General features: G+C 31.0%; 1 protein-coding gene across 1 annotated transcript; it reads right to left on the bottom strand.

The window, feature by feature from the left end:
- Positions 1-711: 711 nt before the first annotated feature.
- On the bottom strand, positions 712-21,390 carry LOC143071122 (organic cation transporter protein-like). Its single transcript, XM_076245245.1, has 10 exons — positions 21,123-21,390; positions 18,262-18,555; positions 17,571-17,802; positions 15,298-15,487; positions 13,250-13,379; positions 7,361-7,464; positions 6,246-6,463; positions 5,347-5,476; positions 4,665-4,737; positions 712-4,062 (listed from the first exon to the last, which is right to left on the bottom strand). Exons 2-10 carry the CDS (start codon positions 18,553-18,555, stop codon positions 3,835-3,837), a joined length of 1,599 nt encoding a protein of 532 aa, XP_076101360.1. The 5' UTR covers positions 21,123-21,390; the 3' UTR covers positions 712-3,834.
- Positions 21,391-22,030: the final 640 nt, after the last annotated feature.

Here is a 22,030-nt window from a genome sequence, read left to right as displayed (position 1 = left end):
CTCAAGATGCCTTATTTTGTTAGACTTCTGAAGAGGATTTGATCCTTGGTTTGATCAGCTAAAATGTGAGGCCTCTATGGTTGATAAACTAATGATAAAAAGAAGACGAACATCAAGTAAGACAGGTGGTTACATGGCTCTTCTGTCAAAATAAAACAATGGGAGTACAAAATCTTTCAATTATCACACTAACCCACACTTGTTACAATTTTAATCTTTTCTATGTCAGCTAAATTAACAATACTTGTGACAATGGGTAACATTGATTTTTTTTTTGTTAATGTCAGCAAACCTTAACAACTGCTTGGAGAAGCTTCACAAATATTGCTGTCAGCTTTAAATAATATGAATGAATAGCTATGAAATACAGACCAAATCAGACAAAAAAAATATTAATAAAATAAAAATCTAAGACCCTTTGAAATTTAAAGGCAAGCAGTAAAAGAATAAAGCCTTTAACGTGCATTCAGGCTTGTTCAGGCAATTTCCTCAATTATTTTCTCTTTGTTTGTATATTCAAAATAGATAAACCGGTTTAATACAAAAATGGATACAGAACTGTTGTCTCTTTGTTAACTATCATTTCAGGCAAGGCAAAAGTTCATTCAAAACTATTATGAACATTAAACTCAAAGCATTCTTTCAAACTTTTATACTGTTTTTTTTTCTCTTTTCAGAGTACAATCTAAGGCCATATAATGTAAAGTAACATTTTATTTATTATGCTTTAATTCAGTGCAAAATAGAAACAATTCATAAATATAAATACTCACACTTACAATAATAAATATTATTATTGCATAGCAATATAATATTTCCCACAGAAAGTAACCAAAAGTTAGCGTGCAATAAATCTTCAAAATTCATGACGTCATCAACAACAAAATCTTAGTTTAAACCAATTTTTACTTTTGAATATTATATTGCTATACAATAAAAGGGTTAATTACATGAATATTGGGGAATATTGTCCCTCGTAAAACATATATTGCACTCGCTAGCTTGTGCAATATAAAATTCTACTCTGGACAATATTCCCCTATATTCATGCAATAACCCTTTATTATTAATAATGCATATGAGCATCTCATCACACAAACTTTAATTACAATTAAATGCCTTAAATTTTAATGCCTAAAAAATACCTCAAAGATTTTTGAAAACATATTTTTATCTATACACAAATGTATTTTTAAACATTGTGATAAAGCTTAATGCCAGAATGAAAAATATCACAAAAATATGTAAAGATATGTAGAGATATGTAAAGATATGTAGAGAACAATCTCAGTGTTGCAGAGATAGTTTGATTTGTTTCAAGCAATCTTTGATGTGTTTGAGCTTTTGATTTTTCCATTTAATTAGGGACTTTCCATTTAGATTTTCCTTCGAGATCAGTATTTTTATACATTAGAACAAACTAAAAGTTTGCTGATTATCAATTGCTCCCTGAAAAATTTCAAGTTTTTGGTTGTTGACAGTGTACAATACTGTCATAACAATGCAAATGCATAAGATAAATGGAATGCAATAATTTTCTTGTACTTTAGTTTTAAATCAACAATAGGTAAAACAAAGTAGAATTGTTGATACCCTTGCCCTTCAATAATATTAGTACAAATGTATAATGAAAATATAAATGACTTATAATGAAAATAACAGTGAAAATGGACGTACACTAAACTCCAAAATATATAAATGAACTAAAATTTAAAAAAACATACAGACTAACAAAGGCCAGAGCCTCTTGTCTTTGGACAGGCACAAAAAATGCCCCATTATATCTAGAGAATATAGAACATACAAAACACACAGCAATATTCACAGTAAAACTCAGTTCAAAAGAAGTCTGAGTCTGATGTCAGAATAGGTTACACAAGAAACTTAGCAAATTACAATGATACATAAATTAACAAAGGAATACTAGCAGCTACTGACATATTATTCCTTTGTGTTTATTCTTGGTTGATAAAAACTATTTAAGGAGTTCTACTTAAGAGAGACTATCAGCAGGTATTGAAGTAAGTAATTTGATTATCTCCACTTTCATAAAAAGGACCGGTATTATATTCCAGATTGTACAGCCCAGGGAAGTATTTCACATTGTGTTTCATCAATAACCGTCTACTTATTTGGAAGCTGTGCTTGCAAGTCACATGATATATTGCAATACTAAACTAAGTAAATTTGAATATATCCCCTTAGCAATGTAATACTTGGGAATATATCCCTTTAAGTACATTCTCATGTAGTATTTTATAACTCTTGACAATTTCTCAATATCTATGTAGCCATTCAATAGGAATTGCCTAAACAAGGTCCATGGACAGACTGATTTTCTATATACCCTAAAACTTCATGATTAAAACGTCATACTTAGTAAATGAACAAAATTTGGTTCCTAGAATATAACAGATTTTTTGTTGTAAAAAAAACACTTCATGACAAAATCCCACCCATAGCCAGGAGGTTTAAGTGAAAACAAAACAAATACTATAAAAGACTATTAAAGTCGAGATTCAAATTGAACTTATACTGTAAAAGTCAGTGTGTAATGACCCCAAATACCCCCTTCCCCTTTTTTCCCCCATCATACAATCCTGAATAAAGACCTGAAAATTCATAATAGATTTCCTGTAAATAGTAACTCTTTTATCAAACATGTGAAATAAATAATTACATACAGATCATGTCCAAATTCTTATGAGACATATGTCATAAACATCACAATATATACATTATCATAACATAACAATAAAATACTCATAAATTTTATAATATACTGAGACTATCAGAACACACCAAAGTTGTAATGTTAAGCATCACACTCATATGTTCCTTTTCATTGTTAAAACAATTTTTAAGCACTAAAAATAATTTTTGAAGTTATATTTATAGAAATATTGTTGGTACTATTTATCTATTGAGACAATTTGTATACAAATCTGCAATTTAGTTGGTGTAATAATGATTGTTACAATAGTACAATAATAAATATACCTATAAATGTTGAATCAATAGTACAAACATTATTTCTGTAAACACATGTTGGGCAAATATTTCCAAATTGTAATTAAACTATGGAAGAATATTGTTTGGAATATGATTTTATACAAAATATAATTGACTGATGTAATGGTGATATTCATTTTAACATAACATTACAGAGGATGGATTGTCAAAGCACTTGGCAATAGCCACATAGCTGTAGGTTAATAAAACTGGTTTGACTAAAAAGTCTAAATAATGTACAAATAACACACACACTTTGATACAAGTGATATGAACAAAACTTGTGATTTATGAAAGCGTTTCTCAAGAACTCATACTCAATAACGCAAAAGTGTCATGATTATAAATATTCTAATAAAAATTGAACACATTGGTATGGCATTAAGTCATTTGCAAAATAAAATTTGATATCTAAGTTTTAACAAATATAATAAATCTATTTGAGCAAGATATTTATGTTATAACTTTGACTCAGAGGACATTTTCATTTACATTTTCTCTTGGTAAGGATACTTTACACTTCAGCAAATAGTAATCATTATTGATAAAGTTTAAATTTTCTATACATAGTATATAAAAAAGAAGATGTGGTATGATTGCCAATGAGACAACTATCCACAAAAGACCAAAATGACACAGACATTAACAACTATAGGTCACCGTACGGCCTTCAACAATGAGCAAAGCCCATACCGCATAGTCAGCTAGAAAGCCAGGTTTACATTTTACAATAGTTTTTGCCTGCTGAAAAATCTAAATGAAATTGCACTCTGGGTAACAATATTAATGTCCTAAACTTTAACTATATCACAACACAACAACTTATAAAACATTCTCTTGTTCATAATCATTCTGTAGAGGTGTATCCTCTAGAACTTCACCTACTGCCTTTTCCCTTTTATCATTGAGTGGAGCTTCCACCATTACATCTATATCTAACTTGTCCGGTAATGGTCTACCAGCTGTCTCTGGTAGGAAACAGACTAATATGCCACAGGCTAATGCTAATCCTCCAAATATTGTGAATGGTAATGATTGCTGAATAGAATTCTGTGAAAGAAAAACAATAATTGTAAGTAAGCATATTATATAATCTATTAACATGTTTGTAAATATAGTACTCAGTAAACTCCACTTATTTATATAACGTTGGGAATTGAAATGGGGAATATGTCAAAGAGAAAACAACTCAACCAAAAATCAGATAACAGCCGAAGGCAACCAATGGGTATTCAATGCAGGAAGAAAATCCCTCACAAGGTGGTGAGCATACATGTTTTTGCATAAGATTTAAAAGCATAAAATCATTTCCTATCTGTTCTATTGGAAAAAAATCTTAACTACAAAACAACTATTCCTGTTAATTGCATAAAATATCTGAAAATAATAGAAATGTTTACCATTTCCAAGTATTTTTGAAGTATATAAGTGGGTATAAAGATATGGTTTTTTTAACAATATTGTATACTTTGTTAAGTCCTTCATTTGTCTCTCGAGTGTACTTATCTTGCAAGAAAGATGGACAGGACAAAAATTTCTTTTATCTTAGTTTTATATTTATAAGTTGTTAACATAGTCCTGTCTACTTGTTTATCAATAGTTGTGTGAAACCATTCACATTTGTATGATTCATAAACTTATGTAATACTTACTAAACTTTCAAACTGTGGAGCTACTACACCTCCTACTCTGGCAGACATAGAACATGCAGCTATACCTATATTCCTATAAAATACAATATATATCTAGTAAAACAGCTGACATACAACATGCAGCTATACCTATATTCTTATAGCATACTTAATATATAAGGTTAACAAGAACAATTAGAAAGATCATATCTTAGGGAACATGTGTATTAAGTTTCAAGTTGATCAGACTTCAACTTCATCAAAACTTCACCTGAAACTAATTTTAAATGTGATAATTTACATGATGAGAGTCTGCAGAAAGACACGTCAGTCTACATGGACACATAAATTATGACCCTGGGTCAACAGCTCTTTGCTCTTCCTACTAAATGTTGGGAAGATGCTCCAAATACTGATGTTTTATATCTCCTCACCTTTTCATGTTAATATAATATACACACTCACTAAGGAAGAGTTAAGATTGTATAAATTACATAACCTGTTATGCTGGCCAAATTATGTAAAAAAAAAAACCTTTACTGTCTTAATAACTTAAAGAACATAAATAACTGCAATTAATTTTCAAATTGTATGCTCAACCTGTTGTGAAATCCAGGACCCACCTTAATAATATATCAACAGTTTTTACAGTATATCTAACATTTGTGAAAATTCCAACTTGCAAAGATATCATTTCACTCACCTGACAACAGTTGGGAATGTTTCAGCAGAGAAAACCTGAACTGCAGCCCAGCCACCGGCTATTCCTGACTTCCCAAGCATGGCTAGTACTATTGTTAGTATTGTTAAACCAGATGACTTTTCACCTGAAACTTTAAATTCAATAACTATATAAGTCCATGTGAAAAGAAAGAATGTTTTGTCATATGTCCATTCGAAGTTTATAAACATAGCTTTTTTTAACAATGAGGAAGAGAACAGTAGAAATGACTTCATATGTTAACAATTTTACTATTACTGATATGAGTTTTCTATACAGATTAGACCATTGGTTTACTGTGTGAATGGTTTATAGATTAGACCATTGGTTTACTGTTTGAATGGTTTTTTGTTAGTTATTTTTAGGGTCCTTTATAGCTTGGTTTTGGGTGTGATGGTCTATACAGATTAGACCATTGGTTTACTGTTTGAATGGTTTTTTATTAGTTATTTTTAGGGCCCTTTATAGCTTGGTTTTGGGTGTGAGCCAAGGTTATGTTGCACTCATACCACATCTTCTTATATTTATATAACCTGTTATAAAATACATTTGTTAAAAGCTACGTTATTGTTTTGTCTTTTTTGCATGTACTATAGATTCATTAACTTTCATAGATTTAGGAAATGAATATTTGATTTCTTGGTTTAAAAGTATCCACAAAATCCATGATAATTGGAAACCTGAGAATAGTAATGAATCCTCAGTAGTCTAGACTTAAACAAGAAAAAATAGCACTTCAATCTATAATGCCTGGTGATAAAGTTTGGCAATTAAGTTTAATTATACAATTACCAATTAAGGATTCAACCTGTTCTTTACAGTTTTCTAAACAACACATGTAAAAGACAACATTGAATATGCCCTAGTTTTTAAATACTTACCAGCTAGGTCTATAAATAATACTGAGAAACATGAGATTCCTGCTAACATCATTAAAACTGAGATCGTCTTTCGTCGTCCTATTTTATTACTAATAAGTAGAACCAATACTAATGCTGGTATTTCTACCAATCCTGATATAAAGATATTGAGGTATCTATCACCAGCTAAATTCTTAGTGTTAAAGTTTAAACCATAGTACACGGAACTTGAAACAAACCTGAAATAAAAAATATAAACGGTACAAATAATTTTAATTATTTTGATTTATTTTATTGTCAGGTTTTTTTTTTAAGGTTCATTAATGCTTGTGCAACAGCATCATCTTCTATCTTAGCAAACAATTTTTTTTAAATCATGGAGTTATCACTCTGCTGAAACAGATATGGATGTTTATTATACTTTGAACAACTTTGATAAAAAGACTTTTACATTGAAATAATGGGCTATCATCTACTGACTCAATAAGTTTAGATGTTAAGTATTTTAAATTTTGTTGTTTTTAGGGTTCATTCTTTTAACCTTTTCATGAGTAGCTATACCAGTTTTTGGTGTCAGACCAGATTTAAAAAAAAAAACTTTTGAATTGCCATTCCTTTGATTTAAAAACAAATATACATACAAATTGTAGCCTTGTAACTTTAATGAAGAAAACTTATTTTAAAATTTGAAGTTATTTTGGGCAGTCATGCTTGATCATGTTCATTGCTTAATGCAACATATTTAAATTTAGAAAATAAATAAGTCCTTTAGTTTTCTCTTTTGAATTGTTTTACATTGTCATTTCGTGGCCTTTTATAGCTGACTATGCGGTATGGGCTTTGTTCATTGTCGAGTGCTGTATGGTGACCTATAGTTGTTAATGTCTGTGTCATTTTGGTCTCTTGTGGACAGTTGTCTCATTGGCAATCATACCACATCTTTTTTTTTATATTCAAAATAAATTGTTCTGAATCAACAGATTTGCCTCAGGTTTCAAGTTGTTTCAATGATAAACCACAGAATTGTGAAACTGTACTTTAAATATCATGAAAGAGTGGTCACAACAGCTGAAATGACCCTTGGCTAGGGAAAGCTTATTAAAGTGTTTTTAACACAGTAATGATGCAATACTCACCAACTAAACATAGCAATAAAACTGTGGAATGCAGACTTTGGATTTCTACAAAGATTATGGTAGCTATACATCTGACACCCTTTATTTTCATTTCTATCTATTTTCTGTAAGAAATAAATACAAGTCATTATAAATGATTCGATATAAGGTTAATCTTACAACTTCTTAAATTTTTTAACAACAAATTGATTTTAGTAACTGCAAAGTCAGAAATTTTTTACTGCACTTATCATTACATTGTCCTATATGACCAGCCGAAACCATGTCACAATTGCACATTTAATTTACATAAAGAGATAAAATAAATTAAATGATAATGTAATATTATAATGCAATATTTAAAACCTTGAAGTCTCTGAAATTACAATAATTTAACATGTTTAACTCTAACACATTCTGCATATATGTCAGGAGCCTGTAATTCAGTGGTTGTCTTTTGTTGCTGTGTTACATATTTGTTTGTTAAATTTTTTGGTACATTAATTAGGCTATTAGTTTTCTCATTTGATTTGTTTTACATTTGTGAATTCTGGGTCTTTTGATAGGTGACTATGCTATAGGGCTTTTGCATATTGCTGAAAGCCGTCCATTGACCTTTAACTGTTAATTTCAGTGTCATTTCAGTCTCTTGTGAAATGTTGTCTTATTGGAAATCATACTGCATCTTTTTTTATCTATATGCAACTGATTTCAGTAGAACAATTGTCCTATTAAAGACAGCTGTTGTTAAGATTAATCAAATTGACTCTTCTCAGATCGCCATAACTAACATTATTGAGATCTCGATTTTCCTACCATAGATTTTTATAGTTTACCAGTATAAGATTATAAATGTTGTACCACAGATATTTGTAGTTTAGTGAGATCAGGATTATTGTACCATAGCTTTTTGTAGTTTAGTGAGATCCTGATTATTGTTCCATATATATTTGTAGTTTAGTGAGATCAGGATTATTGTTCCTTAGATATTTGTAGTTAAGTGAGATCAGGATTATTGTTCCTTAGATATTTGTAGTTTAGTGAGATCCTGATTATTGTTCCATAGATATTTGTAGTTTAGTGAGATCAGGATTATTGTTCCTTAGATATTTGTAGTTTAGTGAGATCCTGATTATTGTTCCATAGATATTTGTAGTTTAGTGAGATCCTGATTATTGTTCCATAGATATTTGTAGTTTACTGAGATCCTGATTATTGTTCCATAGATATTTGTAGTTTAGTGAGATCCTGATTATTGTTCCATAGACATTTGTAGTTTAGTGAGATCCTGATTATTGTTCCATAGATATTTGTAGTTTAGTGAGATCAGGATTATTGTTCCATAGATATTTGTAGTTTAGTGAGATCAGGATTAATCTTCCATAGATATTTGTAGTTTAGTGAGATCCTGATTATTGTTCCATAGATATGTGTAGTTTAGTGAGATTATGATTGTTGTACCATAGATATGTGTAGTTTAGTGAGATCAGGATTATTGTTCCATAGATATTTGTAGTTTAGTGAGATTATGATTGTTGTACCATAGATATTTGTAGTTTACTGAGATTATGATTATTGTACCATAGATATTTGTAGTTTAGTGAGATCAGGATTATTGTACCATAGATATTTGTAGTTTAGTGAGATTATGATTGTTGTACCATTGTTATTTGTAGTTTAGTGAGATCAGGATTATTGTTCCATAGATATTTGTAGTTTAGTGAGATTATGATTGTTGTACCATAGATATTTGTAGTTTAGTGAGATTATGATTGTTGTACCATAGATATTTGTAGTTTAGTGAGATTATGATTGTTGTACCATAGATATTTGTAGTTAAGTGAGATAAGGATTGTTGTACCATATATATTTGAAGTTTAGTGAGATCAGGATTATTGTACCATATATATTTGTAGTTTAGTGAGATCAGGATTATTGTACCATAGGTATTTGTAGTTTAGTGAGATCAGGATTATTGTACCATAGATATTTGTAGTTTAGTGAGATTATGATTATTGTGCCATAGATATTTGTAGTTTAGTGAGATCAGGATTTTTGTACCATAGATATTTGTAGTTTAGTGATATCCTGATTATTGTTCCATAGACATTTGTAATTTAGTGAGATTATGATTGTTGTACCATAGATATTTGTAGTTTAGTGAGATCCTGATTATTGTTCCATAGATATGTGTAGTTTAGTGAGATTATGATTGTTGTACCATAGATATGTGTAGTTTAGTGAGATCAGGATTATTGTTCCTTAGATATTTGTAGTTTAGTGAGATCAGGATTATTGTTCCTTAGATATTTGTAGTTTAGTGAGATCCTGATTATTGTTCCATAGATATTTGTAGTTTAGTGAGATCAGGATTATTGTTCCTTAGATATTTGTAGTTTAGTGAGATCCTGATTATTGTTCCATAGATATTTGTAGTTTAGTGAGATCCTGATTATTGTTCCATAGATATTTGTAGTTTACTGAGATCCTGATTATTGTTCCATAGATATTTGTAGTTTAGTGAGATCCTGATTATTGTTCCATAGACATTTGTAGTTTAGTGAGATCCTGATTATTGTTCCATAGATATTTGTAGTTTAGTGAGATCAGGATTATTGTTCCATAGATATTTGTAGTTTAGTGAGATCAGGATTAATCTTCCATAGATATTTGTAGTTTAGTGAGATCCTGATTATTGTTCCATAGATATGTGTAGTTTAGTGAGATTATGATTGTTGTACCATAGATATGTGTAGTTTAGTGAGATCAGGATTATTGTTCCATAGATATTTGTAGTTTAGTGAGATTATGATTGTTGTACCATAGATATTTGTAGTTTACTGAGATTATGATTATTGTACCATAGATATTTGTAGTTTAGTGAGATCAGGATTATTGTACCATAGATATTTGTAGTTTAGTGAGATTATGATTGTTGTACCATTGTTATTTGTAGTTTAGTGAGATCAGGATTATTGTTCCATAGATATTTGTAGTTTAGTGAGATTATGATTGTTGTACCATAGATATTTGTAGTTTAGTGAGATTATGATTGTTGTACCATAGATATTTGTAGTTTAGTGAGATTATGATTGTTGTACCATAGATATTTGTAGTGAAGTGAGATAAGGATTGTTGTACCATATATATTTGAAGTTTAGTGAGATCAGGATTATTGTACCATATATATTTGTAGTTTAGTGAGATCAGGATTATTGTACCATAGGTATTTGTAGTTTAGTGAGATCAGGATTATTGTACCATAGATATTTGTAGTTTAGTGAGATTATGATTATTGTGCCATAGATATTTGTAGTTTAGTGAGATCAGGATTTTTGTACCATAGATATTTGTAGTTTAGTGATATCCTGATTATTGTTCCATAGACATTTGTAATTTAGTGAGATTATGATTGTTGTACCATAGATATTTGTAGTTTAGTGAGATCAGGATTATTGTACCATAGATATTTGTAGTTTAGTGAGATTATGATTATTGTGCCATAGATATTTGTAGTTTAGTGAGATCAGGATTTTTGTACCATAGATATTTGTAGTTTAGTGATATCCTGATTATTGTTCCATAGACATTTGTAATTTAGTGAGATTATGATTGTTGTACCATAGATATTTGTAGTTTAGTGAGATCCTGATTATTGTTCCATAGATATGTGTAGTTTAGTGAGATTATGATTGTTGTACCATAGATATGTGTAGTTTAGTGAGATCAGGATTATTGTTCCTTAGATATTTGTAGTTTAGTGAGATCAGGATTATTGTTCCTTAGATATTTGTAGTTTAGTGAGATCCTGATTATTGTTCCATAGATATTTGTAGTTTAGTGAGATCAGGATTATTGTTCCTTAGATATTTGTAGTTTAGTGAGATCCTGATTATTGTTCCATAGATATTTGTAGTTTAGTGAGATCCTGATTATTGTTCCATAGATATTTGTAGTTTACTGAGATCCTGATTATTGTTCCATAGATATTTGTAGTTTAGTGAGATCCTGATTATTGTTCCATAGACATTTGTAGTTTAGTGAGATCCTGATTATTGTTCCATAGATATTTGTAGTTTAGTGAGATCAGGATTATTGTTCCATAGATATTTGTAGTTTAGTGAGATCAGGATTAATCTTCCATAGATATTTGTAGTTTAGTGAGATCCTGATTATTGTTCCATAGATATGTGTAGTTTAGTGAGATTATGATTGTTGTACCATAGATATGTGTAGTTTAGTGAGATCAGGATTATTGTTCCATAGATATTTGTAGTTTAGTGAGATTATGATTGTTGTACCATAGATATTTGTAGTTTACTGAGATTATGATTATTGTACCATAGATATTTGTAGTTTAGTGAGATCAGGATTATTGTACCATAGATATTTGTAGTTTAGTGAGATTATGATTGTTGTACCATTGTTATTTGTAGTTTAGTGAGATCAGGATTATTGTTCCATAGATATTTGTAGTTTAGTGAGATTATGATTGTTGTACCATAGATATTTGTAGTTTAGTGAGATTATGATTGTTGTACCATAGATATTTGTAGTTTAGTGAGATTATGATTGTTGTACCATAGATATTTGTAGTTAAGTGAGATAAGGATTGTTGTACCATATATATTTGAAGTTTAGTGAGATCAGGATTATTGTACCATATATATTTGTAGTTTAGTGAGATCAGGATTATTGTACCATAGGTATTTGTAGTTTAGTGAGATCAGGATTATTGTACCATAGATATTTGTAGTTTAGTGAGATTATGATTATTGTGCCATAGATATTTGTAGTTTAGTGAGATCAGGATTTTTGTACCATAGATATTTGTAGTTTAGTGATATCCTGATTATTGTTCCATAGACATTTGTAATTTAGTGAGATTATGATTGTTGTACCATAGATATTTGTAGTTTAGTGAGATCCTGATTATTGTTCCATAGATATGTGTAGTTTAGTGAGATTATGATTGTTGTACCATAGATATGTGTAGTTTAGTGAGATCAGGATTATTGTACCATAGATATTTGTAGTTTAGTGAGATCAGGATTATTGTACCATAGATATTTGTAGTTTAGTGAGATTATGATTGTTGTACCATAGATATTTGTAGTTAAGTGAGATTATGATTGTTGTACCATAGATATTTGTAGTTAAGTGAGATTATGATTGTTGTACCATAGATATTTGTAGTTTAGTGAGATCAGGATTATTGTACCATAGATATTTGTAGTTTAGTGAGATCAGGATTATTGTACCATAGATATGTGTAGTTTAGTGAGATTATGATTATTGTTCCATAGATATTTGTAGTTTAGTGAGATCAGGATTATTGTACCATAGATATTTGTAGTTTAGTGAGATCAGGATTATTGTACCATAGATATTTGTAGTTTACGTGAGATTATGATTGTTGTACCATAGATATTTGTAGTTTAGTGAGATCAGGATTATTGTACCATAGATATTTGTAGTTTAGTGAGATCCTGATTATTGTTCCATAGATATTTGTAGTTTAGTGAGATCCTGATTATTGTTCCATATATATTTGTTGTTAAGTGAGATCAGGATTATTGTACCATAGATATTTGTTGTTTAGTGAGATAAGGATTATTTTTCCATAGATATTTGTAGTTTAGTGAGATAAGGATTATTGTACCATAGATATTTGTAGTTATCATGAGTCTTGAGTCATAGATTGTTGTAGTTTAGTGAGATTATGATTGTTGTGCCATATATATTTGTAGTTCAGTGAGATCCAGATTATTGTACTATAGACATTTGTAGTTTAGTGAGATCCAGATTAACTTTTTTTTTAATTATTGTGCCATAGATATTTGGAGTTGAGTAGATAAGGATTTTCATACCACAGATATTTGTAGCTGAGTGAGATCAGGAATATCTTACCATAGATAATTGTAGTTGAGTGAGATCAGGATTATCTACTTTGTTGTAAGCTGCCATGGTAAGTATAATCTGTTTAGCTTCTTCGTATCTACCTTTACTAAGCAACCATCTAGGGCTTTCTGGTACCAATCTTAAATTATTACATGCATGTTTATAAACAAACGGTTATAAACAATAGTCATGTGATGCTAGTATTGTAACAAATACAAAGAAAATGTCAATTGTAATAAATCCAAAAATATGTGTACATAGGACATTTAAGCCCAACTTGCAATATCACAATTCTTTGTTCAGTAAACTAAAGAACCGGGGTCAAAAATCATTTTTTTCATATATTTTTTCAACTTTCACTTGATATAAATAAACATATGTACTAACTTTTAACTTTCAATTTGATGTGACAACAAAAAATCAAAACCTTTAACATTATAAGGGACAGAAAAATAGACAGATTGACCCACAGTAAACATTATAGTCCTTAACAATCCATACAGGTCATAAACCAACCAGGTGCTCCACAGGGCGCAGCTTTATACGACCGCAGAAGTTGAACCCTGAACAGTTGGGGCAAGTATGGACACAACATTCAAGCTTGATACAGCTCTGAATTTGGAGTGTGATCAATTTTTTGACAATATATGAGTTTCTGACACAAAACAAATGTCAAGTTCTTACAAATCTATTGCGCAATATTGTGCAATTAAAGATTTCTTCTTTTAATTTTTCAAAAATTTTGAATTTGAGAAATTTGAAGAAAAAAAAATTGAAAACAACTACCACCCCCTCCCCCTTTTTTTGCAATTAGTCCAAAACCTGACATTTCTTTATACATAATAATATAAAAGTAGTGTAAGGGAGGTAAATCTGAACATACCCAACATTGTATGTTAAATGTTTTAGAATTACCTCCCTTACACTGCTTTTAAATTGTCTTTATTGTCCATTGACCAGAAATACCTAGTTTTTCCCTTGTTTGCCCCTAATTCCAAAACATTTTGAGCCATAACCCCCCGAAGTCAATACTCACCATCCGTTCATGGTATGGAAACTTGTGGTTTAATTTCAGAGAGATTCATACACTTAAACATAAGTTATTGTTTGAAAACTACAAAAATGATTATTTTGGGCCCCCTTTTTGGCCCCTAATTCCTAAACTATTTGGACCATAATCATCAAAATCAATCCTAACCTTCCTTTAGTGGTATTGAACCTTCTTGTAAAAAATTATAGAGATCCATACACTTAAACACAAGTTATTGTCTGTAAACTAGAAAAATGCTTCTTTTTGGCCCTTTTTTTTTTGGCCCCTTATTCCTACATATTTGGGAAAATTAACCCCAAACTAAATCCCGGCCTTCCCTTTGTTATATGGAAACTTTTGGTACAATATCAGAGAGATCCATACAGTTACACACAAGTTATTGTCTTGAAACTAGAAAAATGCTTGTTTTTGGCCCCTTTTTGGTCCTTAATTCCTAGACTGTTTGCCCAATAACCCCTTTAAATAATCCCAACCTTCTACTTATGGTATTAAACATTGTGGTACAATTTCAGAACAATTGAAATACCAATACACAACTTTTTGTCCTGAAACTAGATAAATGCTGTTTTTTGGCCCCTTTGGGCCCCTAATTCCTAAACCTTTGAGACCATTACCCCCAAAATCTATCCCAAGCTTCCTTTTGTGGTTATAAACATTGTTTTAAAATCTTTTAAAATCTTATTTATTTCTTTTTACTTATTCAAAAGTTATTATCCGGAAACAATCTGTCTTCGGTCGACGCAGACGACATGATACCAGTATACATGTACCACCAAAATTTGTTTGATTTTTACAGTCGTATAAAAAGGTAGTTCTCATTGGAGTAAAAGAATTATTTTACAAAGCTAGCTTACTTTAGCAATGATCTATTGTGTATATTTTTCTCTGTAATTATAATTTAAACAGGAGTGCCTACTTTTTTTATATTATTTTATGACTTATTTTTTACTTTTATGTTCCTTTTGACATAATTTAAGCACTCTCTTAAATATTACTACCATCTTACCTCCAGCTTAGAAGCATGGGCAATCCTACAAGTGATGTCACCATTGTTAATGTTCTCCAGTCTCTGATCAAATATCCTAGAGGAGCTAGCAGCATCAATCCTACCGCCCAGAAACCTACACATCCACAAAATACTCTCCAGGATGGAATAACATATTCTAATGGTAACACAAAGTTGGTTACCAACACACCTGAAAATGTAATTAAAAAAAAACTATTTATTTTGAAAAAAACACACAAAAAACATGTCAATTCAATTGCTGATTTTATTCTAAAATATTTCTTTTATTCAAAATTCTAGTTTTTCTTCATTCTTCAATTTAAAAAAAAATGACAGAAGAGTTTGTCTTCTTCAAGCAAACAGAAATGTGTTTATCAGAATAAAACAGGATTGTCATATAACATATTGTTATTAGAAGTCTCTATTCCTAACATGTTAAAACGTTTAATCCTGCTGCAAATGTTTGCACCTGTCCTAAGTCAGAAATCTGATGTACAGTAGTTGTCGTTTGTTTATGTAATTTAAACGTGTTTCTCGTTTCTCGTTTTTTTAAATTTTATATAGATTAGACTGTTGGTTTTCCTGTTTGAATGGTTTTACACTAGTAATTTTGAGGCCCTTTATAGCTTGTTGTTCGGTGTGAGCCAAGGCTCTGTGTTGAAGGCCATACATTGACCTACATATAATGGTTTACTTTTTTTAAATTGTTATTTGGATGGAGAGTTGTCTCATTGGCACTCACACCACATCTTCCTATATCTATTGGATGGAGAGTTGTCTCATTGGCACTCATACCACATCTTCCTATATCTATTGGATGGAGAGTTGTCTCATTGGCACTCATACCACATCTTCCTATATCTATTGAATGGAGAGTTGTCTCATTGGCACTCATACCACATCTTCCTATATCTATTGGATGGAGAGTTGTCTCATTGGCACTCATACCACATCTTCCTATATCTATTGGATGGAGAGTTGTCTCATTGGCACTCATACCACATCTTCCTATATCTATTGGATGGAGAGTTGTCTCATTGGCACTCACACCACATCTTCCTATATCTATTGGATGGAGAGTTGTCTCATTGGCACTCACACCACATCTTCCTATATCTATTGGATGGAGAGTTGTCTCATTGGCACTCACACCACATCTTCCTATATCTATTGGATGGAGAGTTGTCTCATTGGCACTCATACCACATCTTCCTATATCTATTGGATGGAGAGTTGTCTCATTGGCACTCACACCACATCTTCCTATATCTATTGGATGGAGAGTTGTCTCATTGGCACTCACACCACATCTTCCTATATCTATTGGATGGAGAGTTGTCTCATTGGCACTCACACCACATCTTTCTATATCTATTGGATGGAGAGTTGTCTCATTGGCACTCACACCACATCTTCCTATATCTATTGGATGGAGAGTTGTCTCATTGGCACTCACACCACATCTTTCTATATCTATTGGATGGAGAGTTGTCTCATTGGCACTCACACCACATCTTTCTATATCTATTGGATGGAGAGTTGTCTCATTGGCACTCACACCACATCTTCCTATATCTATTGGATGGAGAGTTGTCTCATTGGCACTCACACCACATCTTTCTATATCTATTGGATGGAGAGTTGTCTCATTGGCACTCACACCACATCTTTCTATATCTATTGGATGGAGAGTTGTCTCATTGGCACTCACACCACATCTTCCTATATCTATTGGATGGAGAGTTGTCTCATTGGCACTCACACCACATCTTCCTATACCTACATGTATTAACAGGTCTATTAATGTCAAATTTATATTTTGTTTTCAGTTATTTCCCATTTAGACAGAAAATCATTTAAGTTTGTACAATGTTGTAATTTCAATCTTTAAAATAATTTAAAAATCAGGGGCGGATTTAGGGGGGGGGGCCCGGGCCCCCCCTTTTTGGGAAAAAATTTGGTTGCTTATATAGGGAATCACTGAACCGTGACTGGAGCGGGCCCCCTCTTAGGTCAGTCAGTGGGCCCCCACTTATGAAAATTTCTGGATCCGCCACTGAAAATATTCATTGAAGAATAAAACACTACCATCTCAAGCATTTACTGTTATAAATCAAAATCAATTTTACCATGTTTTATTCTTTAAACATAAAATAGTCATACTCTCATATATAAATTGTGTACAGACTAAGGACTCTTAAGATAAACAACTCTTAAAAAATCATACAAAAGAAAGCAATTGTAAGGGGAATATAAACCAGGAATATAAATACCTCCAACTAATCCACCAATGAAGAATCTGAGGACAGCAAATGTTTGCCATGATTGAGCAAATGCACTACAAAATAGTAAAATAAGAAGCAATAGGTACTCCAGATATAAAGGTTTCTTCCTTCCAAACTTATCTGCCAGCTGTCCTGTGATACATGCACCAAGAAATACTCCAAGCATCTGTATAGTAGTGATTAATGATGGTATACCTTCATTCTCACAGATTAAATGCCACTGAAAACAATCAAAATTATAATAATAATTACAAATTGACTAATCTTCTCATTCAGATAGTACTCTTACCATAATAATTATTGTAACGTTTCTACATTTTAAAATGCAAATAAGTTCATATAAATAAGAGATGTGAAGTACAATGTATGATGTGAAACAACTCAAAGAATTCTATTTATTTTGATTCTTGTGATATGAATAGCACAAAGATAAGTTGGTGAGTACACAAGAGAAAAGCTGAGAGTGTCAGCACAGTTGGGAAAAGATGCAATCAGCAACTCATTCTTGGGTCACTGCTGAATATCAGTCTGATAGTACCTATATTATGAACATCCTGATTTAAAGATCAAAAGAACAAATGACATAAACTTGTTAAAAATTACATCCGTATATCATGACTTTGAAAACAGCTAACTACCACGACTACTTACATTTGTACTTGATTTCTAGTATTCTTACCTCTGATATGATAGAAGTAAAGTCCTCTGAGAATTTCATGGCCGCACACATTTTATTATCTGCTGCACATGCATTCATTGTATAATTCTGTGTCATATTTCTGGTTGCATTACCATTATCCTCATAACATGTCCATGTAGGCTTTGCATTGATTAAGATGGGTAATAACATTGCCCATGCTGCTGGCGTCTCAAACAGGCTTACAATGATGAATACTCTAAACTGATATTTCCCAAAATAGTGTAAAGGTCCATATGAACCAAGCTGTTTTAAAACTGCTTCATACTCAGACATCTGTAAAATAGGAATTTCTATTACCATGAGTACATGTACATGTATGAATGAAGTCTTCCATATTCATCAATGTTAATTTTAAAAGTGTTAAATTAAAAAAAAAATCTACAAATTTTATTTCTTGATCTTGAACATTAGCTTCTGTTCAAGTTAGAGTTTCATAAAAACCCAGGAAAGTTTCCAAATTTAATCCAAAAATATCTAAATCTGTTCACTGTCAAAAAAGTTCATCTTTGAGACATGATAGAGAAATACTAATAAATGATAATAAAAATTTGCATGAAAATATGGTAAATAAAATGTAATGCAACTAAAAAATAAGGACAAGGGATTTCACAGATTTAACGGTCAGGGGACTTACTTAAATGAGTGATTTTCTAAATGACTGATTCAAGTAACATTATGTCCATAAAGGTTGGAAGAAAGAGTCTTTCTTTAATAATCACCTATTTAAGTAGTACAAATTAATCACTAGACTAAGTGATTTAATTGTATTGTAGCTTTAAATATAGAATAGTAATGATCCAGGGACTAATTATGTTGTTAAAATTATCAGAACCAACATCTGTGTTGATAGGATGACCGGGTCATGTCAGGTGATGACCTTGTTCTGACCGTTATGGAATAACCGTTTCACAAATGATATCGGATATGATCCTTACGTCGCAACTACGATCCCCTTCCCTTTCATGAATGTTACCTATCGAAATTAGACTATTTACCGGATTTGTTATCACATAAGCAACACAACGGGTGCCACATGTGGAGAAGGATCAGCTTACCCTTCCGGAGCACCTGAGATCACCCCTAGTTTTTTGGGGGGTTCGTGTTGTTTATTCTTTAGTTTTCTATGTTGTGTCATGTGTGCTGTTTTTTGTTTGTCTTTTTCATTTTTAGCCATGGCGTTGTCAGTTTGTTTTAGATTTATGAGTTTGACTGTCCCTTTGGTATCTTTCGTCCCTCTCTTGTACTGAATATAGGATAATGACATAAAAATCACTTGTTTACGTATTAGTTCCTTAAAAAAAATCACTACTTTAAGTATCTTTATTTTAATAACCCCCGAACAGTGAAATTTTTATCGCAACCAGTAGAATTTTATTACATCATCTGTTAGATGAAACCTTGAATTTTACAGGAAAAATACTCCCACTGCATGGAAAAATCTGTTAAAAAAGTATAGGTTCATTATGTAAAGCTATCATTATAGTATTTTTTCTACTAAAAAAGAATTTGCAGCTAAATGATTTCATCAAAGGTATAAACCTTGCTACTTAAAAGAAGCAAAAAGTTAATTTTTTTTAAGCTTTACTATTAATGAAAATATATTATCTAAACCTTTATGTATTTAAAACTTTGGTAAAACTACAAAATCACATTTTGTGATAAAACTTGAAATTTGCTACTTAAATAAATAATTTCAAATTAAATAAGTCCCCTGACTGATTAATGCATCACAAATGGACTTAGTGTTGAAATCTTCAAGTTTGCCTCAAATCAGCAAATGGGAGTTTTTATACATATAAATTACAACACCATAATTAATGTTGCTTCAAGTTAGTTTTAGAGGACAGAGAATTTACTAGCTAAAATATTCTCATGCAAATTAGTATGGCGTTCATTATCACTGGACTAGTATATATTTGTTTAGGGGCCAGCTGAAGGACGCCTCCGGGTGCGGGAATTTCTCGCTACATTGAAGACCTGTTGGTGACCCTCTGCTGTTGTTTTTTATTTGGGCGGGTTGTTGTCTCTTTGACACATTCCCCATTTCCATTCTCAATTTTATTTAAATAAGAATTCATTTCAAATATTTTTTCATTTAAAGTTTGGGGCAAAATTATGGCAAGCAGGAGCTTTACCTTTTTTTTTTTTTTTTTTATCTTAATCAAAAACTCAAATTGCATAGATCAGTAGTTTTACTACATGTAAGTAAATTATTATCTGCTTTTTAATTGTTTTATTGCATCTATTTTTTTTAAGAATAATTCAGAAATATTTTTAAATTTTATTCATTTATTTTGGTTGAAAAAATTTGACATTTTCTGAATATTTTAGGTAAAATCACCTGTTGATTTTTATTTATATACATGATAATACTTGATACAAGAGTTGTCTTCCAGGTACAACTTGTAGACGTTGGAGTTTCCACCTTAGAGTTGAAAAAGCCAGAATCGGTATCTTCAACGTACACATACAGATACACTTGTAGGGCATTGAATAGTCCAAATAATTATGACATCTTGAAACACTATTATATGCATAGGAAGGTTTCAAAGCAAAAATTAAAAACAGCCTTCCAAGACGTCATAATTATTTGGACTAGACACTGAAGTGCTGCTTTTTTTTTTACATCAACATATAAACATTTATCTTGTTAGTGCTTACAATCCAAAATGCAGATTTTTTTTAAGTTGTATATGAACATCATTTATTTCAAAAAAATATTCAAAAACTCAGTATCTTCCCTACATTATATTTCTTTCGAGATTTTCTCACAGCATTAAAAAAAGGGGGTTGAAATTCCTCTTTCAAAAGAAAACTTTAAACTAGTTACTACATTTCACCTTTTCTCAATCAGTTTAAGCAAGTATCTATATATAGAATATGATGCAAACACTTGGTCTAAGACTGTAGTCTCTTGTCTCTATGATGTAGTACGAAAACAATAAAGTTTTGTTTCATCCCACAACATGAGGTGGGTCTTCATTACGAGAAGATCTGTATATGAGTTTATTGAAATAAGCAGTCGTTTATAAAGGAAAAGAACACGTGGGTAGCATATTGCCTTTAGTTACGAAATCCTTGAAAAAAATGTTCAATGTCAATTTACAGTTTATCTTAAGGTCATCGTTTTCATATTTTTAAGCGCTCAAATGATCTAGACACATGTTCCCGGTTCAAGTCATGGTTCCCATTTCCGTAAAGAACCAGAAAATTAAACCAGTTACAACTGCAACTAATTTTTGATAAATACTGAAATAACCGTGATATTTTTTACGGAAAATAATCAATATTTTTTCAAGTACACTAACCGTTATTTTGCAGATTGTTTTTACTTCTAAAACTTACATGGAGGTTATCAATAAAATACATAAATATATATATTTATACTTATAAAATCAAAATTGTTAACTTTTTTTTCTAACTTTTTTTTAATTTCTCCAGTTCGCTATGATAGTTTTATAGCGAATCAACGTCACAACTATTTAATAATTTGCTGGTGATAACATGTCCTTGTTTACCATGTTTACATTGAAAATTATGTTGTGTTTTGTGTTCAGTTGGTTTTTTCGTTTTTTCCCATGTCTTTATCATTTTGCTCTGGATTCCAGAGTTTGATCGATTGATTGATTGTTGGTTGCTTAACGATTCTAGACTGAGTTTGAACACAGGGTGCAAAGAGACCAGAGGGATATTCAAATTCAAAGAAAATAAACTGACAACACCATGGCTAAAAAAGAAAAGACAGACA

Source organism: Mytilus galloprovincialis, chromosome 4 (genome assembly GCF_965363235.1).
Source record: "Mytilus galloprovincialis chromosome 4, xbMytGall1.hap1.1, whole genome shotgun sequence".
Classification (NCBI taxonomy): Eukaryota; Metazoa; Mollusca; class Bivalvia; order Mytilida; family Mytilidae; genus Mytilus; species Mytilus galloprovincialis.
The sequence above is the reverse complement of the archived record's forward strand: the minus strand, read 5'-3'. Positions and strand labels throughout refer to the sequence as shown.

What these genes read in the sequence shown, in the direction of transcription:
- LOC143071122 (XM_076245245.1), bottom strand. Translation starts at nt 18,555, where the DNA reads ATGTCTGAGTATGAAGCAGTTTTAAAACAGCTTGGTTCATATGGACCT. An exon ending in TTTATTGCTATGTTTAGTTG is followed by an intron (nt 6,464 to 7,360) that starts GTGAGTATTGCA and finishes TTTTTATTTCAG; the next exon opens with GTTTGTTTCAAGTTCCGTGT. An exon ending in ACATTCCCAACTGTTGTCAG is followed by an intron (nt 4,738 to 5,346) that starts GTGAGTGAAATG and finishes TGTATTTTATAG; the next exon opens with GAATATAGGTATAGCTGCAT.